At 40.1% G+C, this 19,248-nt stretch overlaps 1 protein-coding gene across 3 annotated transcripts in view; it reads right to left on the bottom strand.

The window, feature by feature from the left end:
- Window positions 1–19,248, bottom strand: part of LOC139478445 (ubiquitin carboxyl-terminal hydrolase 24-like) — a 213,002-nt gene that overhangs the window by 164,489 nt on the left and 29,265 nt on the right. For all 3 annotated transcript variants that reach the window (XM_071260905.1, XM_071260906.1, XM_071260907.1), the window contains exons 12-18: window positions 19,054–19,161; window positions 18,582–18,677; window positions 11,662–11,823; window positions 7,008–7,091; window positions 2,001–2,153; window positions 1,684–1,815; window positions 62–173 (exon numbers count right to left, since the gene is read on the bottom strand). In XM_071260905.1, coding sequence (XP_071117006.1) covers window positions 62–173; window positions 1,684–1,815; window positions 2,001–2,153; window positions 7,008–7,091; window positions 11,662–11,823; window positions 18,582–18,677; window positions 19,054–19,161 — 847 coding nt within the window. The remainder of the gene's footprint in view (window positions 1–61; window positions 174–1,683; window positions 1,816–2,000; window positions 2,154–7,007; window positions 7,092–11,661; window positions 11,824–18,581; window positions 18,678–19,053; window positions 19,162–19,248) is intronic.

Here is a 19,248-nt window from a genome sequence, read left to right as displayed (position 1 = left end):
CATCAGGTTTTGGAAAATATCAGCATTAACACACAAAGTACACAGCAGTTAGAATTCTCACCCTTTTCACTTAGTTTTGCTGGATCGAGACGCAGGATCTCTTTCTGGAAGAGTTGGTTTTGTGTTTCTGCCTCCAGATCTGTTATCCCCTTACTGAACCACTCATAGCATGTCTGCAACCAAGCACACAGAGTACTTCACAAACTTACTTCAAATTGTCATACTTCCAGTGACGAGGACTCGAGATGACATACATGATACATAATCCATAAACCTAAAAGTGCAGTCAACTGTATTTAGAAAAGTCTGGAATATTGCCAAGGTATTACTCAGTAATTGTCATCAAGTATACTGTTGGGTATCATTGCCAGGGAATCTTCAAGTCAATACTACCAACATATACTTGACTTCTCCAGTGATGTTCCAACCTGAGTGAGTTTATGTGATATAATATGGATGTTGTTTCAAAGGCAATGCATCACTTTACTCTTTATCATGACTAACTAGGCTGATATGACCAGGTACATCTGGAAACAAATGGACAAACTTGTGAAGTAAATCTGACAACTGGTTTGTTTTTTGTGTGTAAGGTGAGTTAACTTCACATCAACATTATTTAGAATGTTTAAGCCTTGGGGTAGCCTCCTCACCCATATCATCACACCTAACATGCTCACTGGTAAATTTAGAATTGCATTCATCTAATACAGATTCAACAGGAAATCAGAAGCAATACCTTTTGGTGGCACATTTTCAGACCTGTCTTGATATTTCTTTATCACATATTCAGATGACAGAACATTTTTTACTGTCTTACATTCAACTCATACAAGACCTGACCACAACAAGAAATTGGACCCTTGATCAGACTAAATTACTTTGATTAGGGAAGTCGACCATGGTGAAAAACATGATTTTCCTCAATGGAATGGCTTCTGGGCATCTGGTTTAGTGCATATTGTCAACAAATACCAATTACCAGACTTGGCTTTAGACAAGTGACCACCACAGTCATGACCCGACTGAAGGGCTCTCCAAATGCTGGTTTTGCAGTTTTCAGTTCATTGTTGTTCAAGAGTTTTAGAATATACGCTTATTCCTCAGTAATGATAGACATAGGACAAAAATACTGCAGCTAACTTAGTGTTGGGTACTTATAGATGAGAAGTACCTCAGTCCTGGTGACTGCAAGCTTCTCTCATTTAAGGATGTCCGCTGGTTTGTATCCAGAGTACATAACCTCTTAATGTCTTTCACTACTTGACTTTTAGTCAATGAAACTCAGCAGTACTGATTCAGTTTGGCTAAAGATTGACTCCTGATATGTGAACAAATCATACAGACATCATAGAGCTAGATCTTTGCAAGATGAAGGCATAAACAAAACAGGCTCATTCCTCTACAACACTGCAGTAGATATTTAGCATACATTATCATGAGTATCCATGCATAAACTAAAACATCTGCTCAAGCAGTTAACCATCTGATTGAAGTGAGGGCACAACGTCATAACACAATAATGTCTTTTGACTCAATATGAATATATCAATACAGTCAATAACCTGTGAAGCCAAAAATAGTTGAAGTATGGAGCTACTGTGGTGAAAGAACAAATGCTACAGTCATAACATGATAAGGTCCAGGTCATCTGTCTGGGAGTAATACAGCTGGCAGGGAACTTACTTCTCTCTCCCAGTCACAGGCCCGAGGGTTGGCAACCATGGTGGTCCAGATATCACGTGCCTTGCTCCATGGCAGGTACAGAACTCCTTCCTGGAGAACGTACTGCAGGAAGTACAGGTGTGTTGACATGTACTGAAATAACATAAACAGATGATAGGTCTAGTCCAAAACACTACATAACTCTTACATGTCAACCTACAGGAACAACATCAAAGATTAAACAGCCATCAATCTCTGTATGTCACCTGAATTTAAGGACATTTACAGCACTTGAGATCAAATTATTAATTTTCTCAAAATCCAGTCCTCCTACTTACATCAGCATGTGTGTATCTGCCATCCACTACTGAGTTCTCCTGAAGTGGCTGACCATCACCAACCATGGCAGTTGCATTCTTGTGACACTTGACTAAACTGCTGCTCACCAGCTTGATGACGTCACAGTTCTTGTTAAGTTCATGTATGACACCCTGTAAACAGCCAAGCAAATAATAACATACTGTATGTCACAAGGGTGACAGATCTAGCAGTCTGTGCCAAAAACATTTGAGTGTACTATCCTGGCTCTAGTGGAGTATAGTGTAGTCATATGGACTATTGATTATATCTGAGCTTACAAGACTGAACAGAATTTTATTAGACTAGACTTCAAACTAGTGAGACTGTTAGTGAAAGGTATACCATACAGACAGGTTGGCAGGTAATGAGGTATATCGTATCACACAGAGTGACAGGTGTAGTATGTCACACGGATTAGAATATATCACAGAGTGACAGGTACAGTACATCACACAGACAGGTACAGAATAACACACAGACAGTGACAGGTACAGAACATCACACAGACAGTGACAGGTATAGCATATCACACAGACAGTGACAGGTATAGCATATCACACAGAGACAGTGACAGGTATAGCATATGACAAAGAGACAGTGACAGGCATAGCATATCACACAGAGACAGTGACAGGTATAGCATATCAACAGAGACAGTGACAGGTACAACATACCACACAGACAGTGACAGGTATAGCTAATCACACAAACAGTGACAGATAAAGCATATCACACAGAGACAGTGACAGGTACAGCATACACAGACAGTGACAGGTAAAGCATATCACACAGAGACAGTGACAGGTACAGCATACACAGACAGTGACAGGTATAGCATATCACACAGACAGTGACAGGTATAGCATATCACACAGAGACAGTGACAGGTACAGCATACACAGACAGTGACAGGTATAGCATATCACACAGAGACAGTGACAGGTATAGCATATCACACAGAGACAGTGACAGGTATAGCATATCACACAGAGACAGTGACAGGTATAGCATATCACACAGAGACAGTGACAGGTATAGCATATCACAAAGAGACAGTGACAGGTATAGCATATCACAAAGCGACAGTGACAGGTATAGCATATCACACAGACAGTGACAGGTATAGCATATCACACAGAGACAGTGACAGGTATAGCATATCACAAAGAGACAGGGACAGGTTTAGCATATCACAGAGACTGTGACAGGTATAGCATATCACATAGACAGTGACAGGTATAGCATATCACACAAACAGTGACAGGTATAGCATATCACACAGACAGAGACAGGTATGGTATCTCACAAAGACAGAGACAGGTATTGTATCTCACACAGAAAGAGACAGGTATTGTATCTCACACAGACAGAGACAGGTATGGTATCTCACACAGACAGTTACAGGCATAGTATCTCAGACAGTGACAGGTACAACATTTCACACAGACAGAGACAGGTATTGTATCTCACACAGACAGACAGGGTTAGTATCTCACACAGAAAGTGACAGGTATAGTATTTCACACAGACAGTGACGGGTATGGTATCTCACACAGACAGTTACAGGTATAGTATCTCACACAGACAGGTGCAGGTATAGTATCCTACACAGAAAGTGACAGGTAAAATATATCACATAGACAATGACAGGTATAGCATATCACACAGACAGTGACAGGTACATCATTTCACATAGACAGAGACAGGTATAGTATCTCACACAGAGAGTTACAGGTATGGTATCTCACACAGACAGTTGCAGGTATAGTATCTCACACAGACAGAGACAGGTATTGTATCTCACACAGACAGAGACAGGTATAGTATCTCACACAGAAAGTGACAGGTAAAGTAACTCACACAGAGACCGGTATAGTACCTCACACGGACAGTGACGGGTATGGTATCTCACACAGACAGAGACAGGTATAGTATCTCACACAGACAGTTACAGGTATGGTATCTCACACAGAAAGTGACAGGTATAGTATCTCACACAGGGACAGGTATAGTACCTCACACAGACAATGATGGGTATGGTATCTCACACAGACAGTTACAGATATGGTATCTCACACAGACAGTTAAAGGTATAGTATCTCACACAGAAAGTGATGGGTATTGTATCTCACACAGACAGAGACAGGTACAGTATCTCACACAGACAGTTACAGGTATAGTATCTCACACAGAAAGTGACAGGTATAGTATCTCACACAGGGACAGGTATAGTACCTCACACAGACAGTGACGGGTATGGTATCTCACACAGACAGTGACATGTACAGTATTTCACACAGACAGTTACAGGTATGGTATCTCACACAGACAGTGACAACATTTCACACAGACAGTGACTGGTATTGTATCTCACACAGACAGAGACAGGCATGGTATCTCACACAGACAGTGACAGGTATAGCACATCACACAGACAGTGACAGGTAAAATGTTTCACACACACAGTGACAGGTATTGTATCTCACAGACAGTGACGGGTATTGTATCTCACACAGACAGAGACAGGTATAGTATCTCACACAGACAGTTACAGGTATAGTATCTCACACAGAAAGTGACAGGTATAGTATCTCACACAGACAGGGACAGGTATAGTACCTCACACAGACAGTGACGGGTATAGTATCTCACACAGACAGTTACAGGTATAGTATCTCACACAGACAGTGACGGGTATAGTATCTCACACAGACAGTTACAGGTATAGTATATCACACAGACAGTTACAGGTATAGTATCTCACACAGGGACAGGTATTGTATCTCACACAGATAGAGACAGGCATAGTATCTCACACAGACAGTTACAGGTATGGTATCTCACACAGAAAGTGACAGGGTTAGTATCTCACACAGGGACAGGTATAGTACCTCACACAGACAGTGATGGGTATTGTATCTCACACAGACAGAGACAGGTATAGAATCTCACACAGACAGTTACAGGTATAGTATATCACACAGAAAGTGACAGGTATAGTATCTCACACATGGACAGGTATAGTACCTCACACAGACAATGACGGGTATGGTATCTCACACAGACAGTTACATATATGGTATCTCACACAGACAGTTGCAGGTATAGTATCTCACACAGACAGTTACAGGTATAGTATCTCACACAGAAAGTGACAGGTATAGTATCTCACACAGGACAGGTATAGTACCGCACACAGACAGTGACAGGTATAGTATCTCACACAGGGTCAGGTATAGTACCTCACAGAGACAGTGACAGGTATAGTATCTCACACAGAAAGTGACAGGTATAGTATCTCACACAGGGACAGGTATAGTACCTCACACAGACAATGACAGGTATAGTATCTCACACAGACAGTTACAGGTATGGTATCTCACACAGACAGTTGCATGTATAGTATCTCACACAGAAAGTGACAGGTATAGTATCTCACACAGGGACAGGTATAGTACCTTACACAGACAGTGACGGGTATAGTATCTCACACAGACAGAGACAGGTATAGTATCTCACACAGACAGTTACAGGTATTGTATCTCACACAGACAGAGACAGGTATAGTACCTCACACAGACAGTGACGGGTATGGTATCTCACACAGACAGGGACAGGTACGGTATTTCACACAGACAGTTACAGGTATGGTATTTCACACAGACAGTGACAACATTTCACACAGACAGTGACTGGTATTGTATCTCACACAGACAGAGACAGGTATAGTATCTCACACAGACAGTTACAGGTATTGTATCTCACAAAGACAGTTACAGGTATTGTATTTCACAAAGACAGTTACAGATATGGTATCTCACACAGAGAGTTACAGGTATTGTATCTCACACACAAAATGACAGGTATAGTGTCTCACACAGGGACAGGTATAGTATCTCACACAGACAGAGACACGAATAGTATTTCACACAGACAGTTACAGGTATAGTATCTCACACAGAAAGTGACAGGTAACACCTTTCACACAGACAGTGACAGGTATAGTGTCTCCCACAGACAGAGACAGGTATGGTATCTCACACAGACAGTGCCAGGTATGGTATCTCACACAGACAGTGCCAGGTATGGTATCTCACACAGACAGAGACAGGTATGGTATCTCATACAGACATTGATGGGTATAGCCTATACCACACAGATTGAGAGGTATCATATCTCATGCAGACAGTGACAGGTATAGCCTATATCACACAGATTGAGAGGTATAATATCTCATGCAGACAGTGACAGGTATAGCCTTTATCACACAGATTGAGAGGTATAATATCTCACGCAGACAGTGACAGGTGTAGCCTATATCACACAGATTGAGAGGTATCATATCTCACACAGACAGTGACAGGTATAGCCTATATCACAAAGATTGAGAGGTATCATATCTCACGTAGACAGTGACAGGTATAGCCTATATCACACAGATAGAGAGGTATCATATCTCACGTAGACAGTGACAGGTATAGCCTATATCACATAGATTGAGAGGTATCATATCTCACGTAGACAGTGATGGGTGAAAGCACACAAGAAAGGTTTCAGTTCAGTTAAAGAAGGGAAGCTTGAAAAGGTGAGTCTTTACTTGGGGCTTAAAGATCTGGAAAGTTGGAGAAACTTTAGTTCAAGTGGGAGACTGTTCCACACAGCTGCAGTGGCAAAGGAAAAGGAGAAATGGCCACAGCTGACAGTCAGGTATAGCACATCACATAGACTTTATTCAACACACATGTTCATCATGTCTTGGCCAGAGTGAGATAGTATGGTCTTATGCCGCTTTTAGCAATATTCCAGCAATATCACGGCGGGGAACACCAGAAATGGGCTTCACACACTGTACCCTTTTCGGGAATCGAACCCCAGTCTTCGGCGTGACAAGCGGACGCTTTAACCACTAGGCAACCCAACCGCCCCTGTCTTGGCCAGAGTGTTCTTCAGTGTCACAAAGAGCAGGATATGATGATACAACTTACCTTATCAGCCTTGTGGAAGCTCTGCTTGATGATATTCTTACTGATGTTGATGAGCTGCCGTAATGCTGGCAAGACAAACGCCCCCTGACGAGACAACAAAAAGAATGTGAGTAGACGACCAAGGAAACACTTTGTGCAACATCAGAACAGGAAGTTCCAGCCAACAAAATCCTATGAAAACTTATCTACCTGTGTGGGTTCTATGGCCACCTCAACACGAGATAAACAAAGGTTGTTTTTGACAAATGACAGAACCAAACTCAAAATTAGGTGTCAATAAACTGATTACAGGAAACAAAAAAGATGACATGCGAACCTGACGTCTTTGCACATAGAATGCATGTGCACTGTTTGATGGATCTGCACAGTTTGAGCATACATACATTACCATGTGTTTATCACTTGAAAACAGCTCAACTTCAAATGAGCATTAAAAATCGTGGTAAGGGCTATTGCCTGACTTCAACATGGCCTGACACAGAGAAATTAGGCTCAGAGAATAAATGTCATTAGCAGGTGATGACAATGCTTCTAATTGACCAATGCTGTCAAAAACTGTCCCTGTTCTGGCTGGCCTTAACTGCCGCATCGTTTGACCCATACCTTGTTTTTTTGGTTTGATGCCCCACTCAGCAATATTCCTACTATATGATGGTAATCCAGATCATACAATCTTGTGATTGACATCATGTGCATCATGACATCCATGCAATCGGAATATGATGACATGCAATCAACAGAGTCTCTGAACCTGAAAAACTAATCACTTTAGTCCCCTTTTACAACCAACTAGGATTCCCCATGCTTTCTATAGTGGTTTTTAGTAATTTACTTAACATGTTTTGACCGGAATAAATCACTTAAGACTTTACATGGCGCAATTTAGTGTCTTGGGAAATCCACTGAGAAAGAATTCAAGTTACAACTTAAATTTCCTTTCGGTTACAAAATTTTCATTCAGTTAGTTTTCAATATATAGGAATTTATAATCAGATTGACACGACTGGCTGAAAAGTTTAGAGCCTAACTATGATGGACTGTGTTGATGGAGCTGGCTGCTGTATTGCAACATAATCCCCTCAAAGTCCACAGACTTCTAACAATGCTAAAGTGCCTGGATCCCTCTGGAGTATAAGGCTTCCTCATGGTAGTGTAGATAAGTCCTCCACTCAGAAATTATATAAAATTGCACAATGCTTGCACAGTTGTTTTTTTCAAGTTTGGGACAAGGTGGAAATCTGATGGTGTCAAATCTGGTGAATACAGAGGATGCTCAATGAGTTGACAGCCACAGTCATGCATTGCAGCCATGGGGACAACAGACTTGTGCACAGGTGCATTATCCTAATGGAACACACCTGAAGTGAGTTGTCCACAATGTTTATTTAGCCTTGATATTCTTAGGCAGTTGCCAAGGCAGATAAGCATAATATTGGCCATTAATGGTCTGACCTTTGGAGAGGTAGTGCACAAGTAGGATTCCCAAGAAAATCAAAGTCACCACCTTGCCAACTGGAACAGACTTTGCCTTCTTTGTTGGAGGTTATGTTAGATATTTCAACACCTTTGACTGTTTTTTTCGTGTAGTCTCTGGCTCATATTGGTGAACCCAATACTCATCCATAGTTCATAATCACTCAACAAAAGAAGCTGGGTTTGATTCAAAACTATGTAGATTCTCAAAAGAGATGATAGACCTGAGTATTAATTATAAGGAGTCAGAAACCTTGGAAGCCAGCATGCTGAAACCTTTGTCATGTCCATTTCATTCCTCAAAATATTCGTAACTCTCCCATTTCAGATGCCTACTGTATTGGCTATGTGTGGTCCATCATCCATAATCATATCATGTATTTTATCAATATTTTCCTCAAAGGTGAAAGCTGAAGGTCTTCATGAACTTGGATCATCCTCGAGGCTCTTTTCCGTTCTTGAACTCCACTACCCATGTTTTAATGGTGGAGGAGCATCATCCCCTAAAGAGGACATCATGTCTGCAAGTATGGCTGTTGGGGTTGGTCCATTCAGTTGGAGCTCCTTCATGACAGCATGGTAGCCAATTTTGTCCATTTTCACCAACAAAGAATACCTAGTCACTTTAATGTCTGCAGAAATATACTGCGTGGAAGTGTATTTGCTTCATATGCAGCCTTTAACATGGAAAGTATTATTCTCAACACATGCAAACTGTTCAGGATGCCCCTTACATCACAACATCTTAAAATATAAAGAAACAAGACAACAGTTTTATCACTTTCCCCGCCATGGGGGCACATGAGAATTTTGTATGTTCATATAGTAGTGAATATAAACTATAAAAAGTGATAAACACTAAGTCTTGGGTCACTTTTGGCCATCAGAAAAAATTATTAAATGTGAAATTAATACACACAAAAAAGGCCTCTTCTCTGGAAATAGTATCTTTTGATAAGTATCTTTTAGATAAGCTAACTTCAGTAGTTTCTGAGAAAACTTGTCCCCATTGCACACGCTATGCACTAAGTAAAATAACATGGATCAAGGGCCGTAACTCTCTAAACAAATAATTTATGAGACCAATTTTCACCAACTTTCATTCATGTAAACTCAGTAAATTCTGAGAAAACTTGTCCCCATTTCATACAGTATGCATTAAGTTGAAAAGCATGAAGAAAGGGCCATAACTGTGTAAAAAATTAATTTATGACACCAATTCACATGAGATCATGACTAAATTAGTCCCCTTTGAGAAGCGGACAAACTCGGTTCCTATATCCTACTTCGTTGCGGGGGATAATAATGGTTACCATGTTTAAACTTTTCAACCACCCCTCTTAAATATGTGCCAAATCTGTGGAAATCAACACTTTCATTGTGCTCCTGTAATTACACAATTGGCTGAAACTAGGACATGGCCAAAAGGTCAGACATTATGGCTAACAAAGCAATTATATCTATATACTATAAATTAAGAAATTACTAAATTCTGATCGGTCAGTCATAGGTATCAGATCACAATAACCACCTCTGATTAAAACAGATGAAATGACATTTCAGCAGCAGCTAATATTTATGGAAAAGTACTCTTTTCATAGTCATTGCTGGTAGGCATTTTTAAATCGTAAGATCTACATAAACTTACAGGTGCACATTTGTATTTGCACTACAATATACCAAGTATGTGTTGCAATACATTTTGGAAAGAAAACACAACAGACAAGATAAAGAGAGTATTTTTCAAGTTTCTGGGTCCAGAGAGAGCATAATATTTTGCGCTCTTCTCTAGTGTACTGTGACGTCATAAGGTTTGGTTCATGACAGTAATCATGGTTATGAGCAGTGTAGAACTAAACCTAATTTCACTTTCTTTAAGAGTGTCAACTTCATATTGCTTATGTTGTTGCTGTTGTACACACTTTCGGAGACTGTAGTATATGTGATAGTAAACATGGTATAATGATCTAAAAAAATAAAATTTAGAGCATATGCAAATGCCACGCCAGCTAGCTTCAGTGTTTCTTTAAATCAGATTGAAAACCTACATAAAAGATTAACTCAACCAATGCCGCTTCACTGATGTCCATGCTGATGCCACACTAATTTTGTCATGGTAGAATGGAGTCAAACATACATACTTTCAGTTACAAATTCAATTTAGATATCAAGTTTAATCTACAGGTAACCTAGTTCTAGACCAGGGGTCCGGAAACCGTCATATGCGCCGGACATGTCCGATTGGGAATCTCAAATGTCCGGTTTAAAATATTGCTTACCGGACATTTTAAAAAGTATTGTCCGGACATGATCAACAGTTAGGACTGAGCAGTTTCTGTCTGCAGTTGCAAAACAATGAAGATTAACTACACTGACAAGCTTTGTTTGTATTGATTGCTGTAAATACATTGTACCTACATGATAGTCCAATCGGTCAATCACTGTAATAGGCAATAAACTGAGTTGACACTGATTAATCGAGGATTAATTACTGAGAACATCTTGTAAATTTCAGTGAAAGGTGTTTACAACTGTAAATAAACACCTTGCATCATCGATGTACCTCATTATCCTCACAATGCTACGATACGTAACCTCAGACAAGTAGCGAAAGCGTGACGATAGCCAGTCGACCAATGCAGATCAGTCGAGCGGATCTGTCAAACCCTCAAAGTCTGGACGATCATTTTGTAAGTCGTGGCCAACAACTTTCACTTGGTTGACATACAATGAGGATTTGCAGATTTTATTGTTTTCAGTAGCTAGTCGTATATTGAATCTTGATTGACCGCCATTTTTGGGGCGTGGCCTAAATGCAAATGTCCGATTGGGATTTTAAATTTTCTGGACCCCTGTTCTAGACTACAACTTAATCCTTGGAAGGTAAAGGATTCTCATCATAATTTCACAATAACATTGCAACAATAGTACTGGTATTGCATGAAATACCAGATATATTTTCTTACAATATCTGTCACTTTGATAAAAGTCCAACCATTTTAAACCAATATCACATTGGACTCTTGCTCTGAGAGGTCAATCATGGTTTGACTGACATGTGGAAATAGCTCACTGCAACTGAAAGGGGAACATTGACATAAATCATGTCTTTGTAAACAAAAGTCTATTTATTCTCTTTCCTCCCAATCTGCCCACAATTATTTTTGTGGTTCTACTATACCTTTTTTATGTCATCCACACATTTGATGACATATTGTAGTTTGATCTGCTCCTTGACACTGTATGAATCACTGAGTATTGCATGATGTTCATCCAGTGCCTGCTCTATCAGGTGAGTGGATAACGCAGGTAGATGGGCCAGGTCCCACAGCAACTCCAGCACCTGAAACACCAATACTATCAAAGAGCGGTCCTGGTGAAAACCTCCCATAAGAGCATGACTTGATGCAATGAAGTGGGTCAGCTTGGACCCAATTAGTCCAGAAGCCTCCTCACCTTCTAAGCAATTCATTAATTCAATCCAAGTTTGACTGAGGTTTGGTTTATGTTTTACAATGTGACGCCACATTACTGTGAAGCGACTATCAAACAAGAAGCCCCATCCCCATCCCCATCCCCATCCCCCAAACCTTTCCTATTAGAAAGATGTGTCATTGACCATACTAGAACAGAGGCACATTTTCAGAAAATGTGGATGTGGAGGCATTTCATGTTTACGGCTGGCAAACAACATATCTAGATGTATTGATATGTTCTAAATTGATTTGGGGGGGTTTGCCCGCCTGTATTTTCAACGGTTAACCCACAAATTTGATAAATTGAAAATGGCCGCAAACGAAACATTAAAAATTATTATTTGTCATATCTTTAGTACTAAACATGGTGGGACCATTTTTTTCTGTATGTTTTCATGTACAAGGAATCCATTGAAACCACACATTAACCCACAATATGTCAAGAAATCAAGATGGCCACCATATTTGGGCAAATTCGATCATTAACTGCGTGTGATGCAAACAGAGTCTTATTTACATGAGTGACTTCACTTTATCATACTATATGGTTGTAATGTGGGAGAAACTACCTGTAAATGATACAGCTATAGTTAAACATAGTTGTTTGCCTTCACCGTTAACATTTTTGAATGAAAATTCACACAGTTTTGTCACTAATCAAGCTAGTATAGGAATGAGCTGCATAGTGAATGTGAAATCGCATCTCTATAACTTCTCTGCAGATTTTGAGATGTCGTCGGTGAAGTTACCCATTCAAAGATGGCTCAAGTTGCTGTGTTAATGCTGGAAGACATGCCAGGCCGTCTTTTTGCTGTGACCACTGAGTTGGGAAACACTGTCACATCCAGTAATTGCATGGAAAGCTATCAATGATGATATTTGGTCGATGGGTAATTGACGATGAATCTCATGTACTGGGATATATTTAGAATGTTTTGATGTTCCAGCTTTCATCAGCAGATTCGTGCATCCAATTTTGTCGAAGTGAACTAGGAGCAACACAAGGACATCGCGTACAGACACAACCACTGACTCCATATGAACATGAATACAGAGCAAAAATTAGACGTGTATCAGCTTCCTCGTGATCAGCCTCAATCAAAGTCTAGAATTGGATCTGATGACTTTGCAACCGTAGCTTCGGTGAATCCACCAGCAACAACCACTGACCACGAGGACTATGATCGATCAAATAGTTGGACTGTAACAAGGCAAGATCTGCCTTGTTATCTTCAAGTGCCAGGAATTTCGACCAATCAGATGGCAGCGGAACCGACTCACTTTCAATGAGACGTCATACTAGTTGTTTTCCTTTCTTACGCTTGGTCCTCGCTCCTGCTTTGATTGACTCTGGTCTGTAGCGATCAAACGTAATATCAATCCTCTGAAAGGTGGCTCCCATCTTGTACACGACGTCTGCAAATGCTTTTGCATATAATCCAAATGTACTAATGTTTGGGGGTTTTCCGAGAGCCATCACTAGCGCCTGACCATCAATCAGCAAGCAACTTTGTCCATCCAGTGTAACGGCTGACGATGTCAGTACATCCTTGGTCAATATGTTGGCTTGCATAGACTTGTTCGTTAAGTGCAGGCTACCATTGGCTGTGGCGAGAGATAGCGGAACAAACATAATCTCATACTGGAGGATGTTGTCCAAGTTGACCTCACGTCCTGCCCTATAAGCCGTTATTAGCCTTTGCAAAATGTTTCTGTCCATCTTTATTGTACTTTGTTTGCCTTTGGCGTCTTGCATAACAGTGTAAAGTGAGGCAAATGTCAGAGCCTTATTCTTGTGAATGGGAGCTATGAGATCGACATGCTCGGCATTTGCTGGAGCAAACTCGTCAAGCTGCTTTAAGCCAAGATATTCTGCTCCAAGTAATGACTCCTGGATAGGAACGGTGGCGAGATCCTTGTTGATCATGTTCTGTAGTGCTGCTACTTTGTTATGGAAGACCCCATGTTGCTTTAGTGATGTAACCAGTCTTTGGTACACTCGTACACTCGTTGTGAGTGTAGATGTCGTCGTCATCATCATCCGTTGTTACGTGGAGCATTAGTTTAGTCTGTGATGCCATCAGCGTCCTGAGGTTATATGACAGAGTCCATCGGCTTAGAGCAGAAGCTACTTTGGTGATGCCGACCAAGCCCCTACTCTTCTTCCCAGTGGCATTCAACCATTCTGTACTTTGGTCTGGAGAAACTTGGTTGAATCGTCGGTTTGCATGTTTCACCACAAAATTTCCCTGCTGGAACTCATGCAAGATGTTTGGTGGGAGCTGAGCCATTTCAGCCAGGTAGACCATCCCCCATCGGGCATAGTTTACGTGGTTATATCTGAAGAATAAAGGGAGCATACGTCTGAAAGCATACAAGTGGAGTTCCCATGATCCATCACGCTGTGCCCTGGTAAACATGGCAAAATAAAGTAAGATGCTGAACATCATCATGTAATCACACCAGAATTCTGCATTCGGGTCTTCTTCTTTTAGGATTTTGATGAAATTAAGGATTAGCTGGTGGAACCCCTCAGATGTCAGGGTGTCTACCATATGTGCAATATCTTCAGTGTCTAACAACGCCCCAAAAGATTTCAGTTCTTTCCTCAGCTCAACATCAACAGAGTCCGGATGTTCATTTAGTTGAGGGAGGAGTACTTGCCACATAGCCTGCAAAGTTAGTTTGTGTTTTCGCATTGCACGACCTTAGTCTTGCTGGACATCACATTCCGAGCTGCATTGGCACCCAATACATTACATTCTATCCACAACTCACACAGGCCAGATTCTTCCATGTGACGGCTTAGGACTCAAGAAAGTTAATTCCTATATGCAGTCCTCCGAGGCAGCGTATTAGGATATCCTTGTATTGGTCAAAAGACCACACGAGTTCCATCAACTTCGGATATAGACCCTTGTCAACAGTTAGAATCACATGTTCCTGTTCCATAGATTGAGCTATGTGCAGTACCCGCCTGATGACAGTGTTCAGTGAATCAATGTCGTGTGCAGGAGCCTTATTATGGGTAGATACCCTACAGATGTTTGCTCTGGATTGACAATGCTTGCATTTTCGATGAAGGAAGTCCAAGAAGGCATTGGTTCCTGCAAAGATCGAGTCATTGTGAAATACATGTCAGTCGCGTGTGCTTTCTTTGCTGCCGGACATCCATTCATCCATTGACTGTGTGAACCAAGTAGTGTTGTAGGTTCTGTGCGTGCTTGATCGTGGAGAACAATAACTTCATACACACCATCCATGCGTTTAGCCAACTTATCTTTGACTGTGCTCCCTCGACTCACAAATGATGACGGAATTGCAATGTCCGCTTCATTGGCTAGTGTGCAATATCTTTCCCACACATCAGTAAGCAGTAGAATGTCAGCATGTGATGCTAATTGTTGAAGCTCATGACAAAGCTAAGTGAATACCACATCACTGGCATTTTCAGTTGATTTGCTAATTTTGTCAGTGCTACGTTGTAATCTTACATGGCAGCTACTGTGATGCTTGCTGTCAGCTGCAGTGAGGTAGTTTACACAGGTCGTACTTGGCTGCTTACAGGATCCGTTTGCTAACTTGCTTCTCGTGTATAAGATGAACTTTTTCCTTGGTCTCTTTTTGGCAATATATGCACATGTTCCAATTCATCTGTTTCACATTGCTTCGTAGAAGGGTCTTTTGTGCAAAGGTTGTGGGCACTGATAAACTAGAATGAACTTCAACAAATGTTACATCTGCAGCCTTCAATCTTTCAAGTTTGTAAGAACTTGTATAGGAAGCATGGCATCCATTGTGACATGCTATCGATGGACAAGGACACAAAGCTAACACATCTGTTAGTCAATTAGTTGCAGATCTAAAATTGTCATTCCGTAACTTCTGCGAATTTGTCTTGCATTATGAACTGTCTTTAGGCCATCGGATGTAGGGACAAAGTTTATGCTGTTTTTTGTCTTCTTAGCATATTATACATTTGTCAAAATATAACACAGCTCCCTGTTTCCTTGAAGCTTGACTGGCGTCCATTGCTACCCATATACCCAGTTATAGTCAATATATATCACATATGAATCATTGTACCTGAAAACATACAAAATTAAGTAATGTTTATGTTCTTACCATGTTTGGTACCAAAGATAAGACAAAAATGAATTTTTAAGTTTCAGTGGCGGCCATTTTCAATTTATCAAATTTGTGGGTTAACCATTGAAAATACAGCTTGGCAAACCCCCAATAATCAATTGAGAACAAATCAATACGTCTAGAAAAGTTGTTTGCCAGCTGTAAACATGAAATGCCTCCATCACTTTTAATATGTACATTTTTCCAGATTCTGCCTAGTCTATACGGATGTGGCCATCAGGGGACACCTCTCACATGACTTACTATGCCTCTAGGTACATAAATAACAGAATCATAAGCTCTTCCGGTTCAATAACATCACTTCTGGTTTGGGAAAACACATGATGACGAAAGCAGTACTACTTGGAAACAGAAAGTCAACTGCTCAAATTTGAGCCAAAAAAAAGAAGCAGCCCCTCTTGGCATGCCTACAGGAGGCTGCTTAATAACAGATAACCCTATAGTCACAAGATAACAGATATCCGTATAGTCACCAGATAACAGATATCCGTATAGTCACAAGATAACAGATATCCGTATAGTCTCCAGATAACAGATATCCGTATAGTCACCAGATAACAGATATCCGTATAGTCACCAGATAACAGATATCCGTATAGTCACCAGATAACAGATATCCGTATAGTCAATGCAACAAAAACATGGCATATGCTACTCATTAAAGTAAGTTTTGAAAAGTTTGTCACTCACTTCGCATACCCAAATAAACAAATCAAACTAACATTAAATGCATAACATTTCAAAATTCAAACAAGGGTCATCAGAAAGATGACATATCCCCCCGGCAGCTGTCTGTAAAGTAACCACAAGTAAATGTGCAATTCTGTATGTAATGAGTCAAGAGTTGAATGTTCTTAAAGAAGCATACATTGTTTACCCACAAAAGATCCACCATGGTTGCATCCATATGAAATGGAAAGTAAAACAAGTGTGTTTCTGTACATTAAAACTTAAATCCAACTTGTTGCCTTTGAAACGTAAAAAATAAAATTTATAAAATTCCTAAATAGCAAAAGGCACCAGTTCAGCATGAGTCCGATAGACATGCAAAGTTTTGTTAGAAAGTTTTAAATTGGTTTTGAGTTATGCTCCGGAAATGAACTCTACCCTATGGAACCTAAGTCCAACTTGTTGCCATAGAAACGTAAAAAATAAAAATTTATAAAATTCCTAAATAGCAAAAGGCACCAGTTCAGTATGTGCCTGGTAGACATGCAAAGATTTGTAAGAAAGTATTTTATGGTTTTTGAGTTACGTTCCGGAAACGAAAACCACCCTTAAAGAATTTAAGTCCAACTTGTTACCATGGAAATGTAAGAAATAAAAATTTATAAAATTCCTAAATAGCAAAAGGCACCAGCTGCAGTTCAGTATGTGCCTGGTAGACATGCAAAGTTTTGTAAGAAAGTATTTAACAGTTTTGGAGTAACGCTCTGGAAATGAACACCACCCTTATAGAACCTAAGTCCAACTTGTTGCCATGGAAATGTAAACGATAAACATTTCTAAAATTCCTAAATAGCAAAAGGCACAACTTCACCACTTGAGTGATATAAATGCAAAGTTTGATGAAGAAATTTTTAACAGTTTTGGAGTTCTGCTCCGGAAACAAACATCCCTCACAAAGTTGGCCTATGTCCAGCATGCTTTCATGAAAATTGGAAAATAAAAAAATTGGAAACATTTCAAAATAGCAAAAGGCACAACTTCACCATATAAATGCAAAGTTTGATGACAGACGGATGGATGGGCATGCCCATAGCTATATCCCCCCGCATTATATGCCGGGGGGATAAGAAACATAACAGGTAGAAGATTAATGACACAGCTATCTTACAGTTAAGTGACACTGACCTCACATGGGGGTCATTCAATCGTGTTCCACATGACCCTGACATGTACCAACTTCCATTAAAGAACATTAAATGAGTTACTCGTTGTAATCTCTTGAACAAATGCCTAAGTGTTCTATGTCAGCGTTGGTAACATTCAAGCCTTATGTCAACAGTGGACACCAGGAATAGGCTAGTGTACCCATGTGGGGGTCTTCGATGTCACAACCATTTGGATATCACAATCTCCAAATCATTTTAAGTGATAGAGTGAATGTTGTTATAAACTGCAGTCAGCAATATTTCAGCTACATCGTGGCAATTAAATAAATAATTAAGTCAGGACCTACAAAGCAGTGACTGAAAACATCAGCAAGAAGCCACACAATCAGCCAAGTCACAGAGCCTGACAATCTGTTCCAATAATGAAACCTCTTACAAACAGCAGTGTGGACTTATCCTTATATCCGAAGGTCTCTAAAGCTTGGAGCTTGACGATGACTTTATGTGTTGTCAAAGAATTCTTCAGGGCCAAAAAGAAGTCAATAGCATAACCTTTCTAAAAAAAATGTGGCAGCCGGCCAATTGTCTGAAATTTAAAGCAGCCATGTTGATACAGGGATTATAATTAGAGATCAACTTACCCTAGTTGTGGTCTTTCCCACGCGTGCATCTTTTCCAATTTTTCCAATGAGACTTAAAAGTTTTTCTCGAATACGATCATTGTCATCCTGCCATTTCTGAAATAAAAACTCATTTCATGAACTTGTCTGACACTGTGTCAGTGATCATGGCACTCCCATATATATTGCCTCAAGTTTGGTGAAATGCATGCCAACTAGTACAAACTCATACCTGACTGAAGTACCTGACACACAGGATATTTATGATAACACACTCTGCTAATAATCTCTATTCTTTCTACACCTAATATCCTTAAAACTATTCAGTGACATTCGTATTACAAAGAGAATAATTCTTGTTATCTGAATATGTTGTTCATCTTAATTGGTGATAGCTGTATTAAACATACTCATTGAGGTTAATTTATTGTGTCTTTTAATGCCAGGGAGCAGTAAATTACATCATCTTCTCAATGCAAGCTAACCAACATACCTTCTGTATAAGTCGAAACAAATGTTCCAGTTGTTGTGGTTCGAACTTGACTGCAGCTGCTGCCATGATGGAGTGGATGTTGTCAATGACATTGTTCGTCTGACCATTCTGCAGTCAGTAGCATCATAATGTACAACATCATCTGTGGCAACTACAAACTTGAAATTTGAAACTTCAAAGAACCTTGAATATGTC

This window comes from Haliotis cracherodii, unplaced genomic scaffold, assembly GCF_022045235.1.
Source record: "Haliotis cracherodii isolate W230 unplaced genomic scaffold, xgHalCrac1.p SCAF_4, whole genome shotgun sequence".
NCBI lineage: Eukaryota > Metazoa > Mollusca > Gastropoda > Lepetellida > Haliotidae > Haliotis > Haliotis cracherodii.
This window is presented reverse-complemented; position numbering and strand designations above follow the sequence as displayed.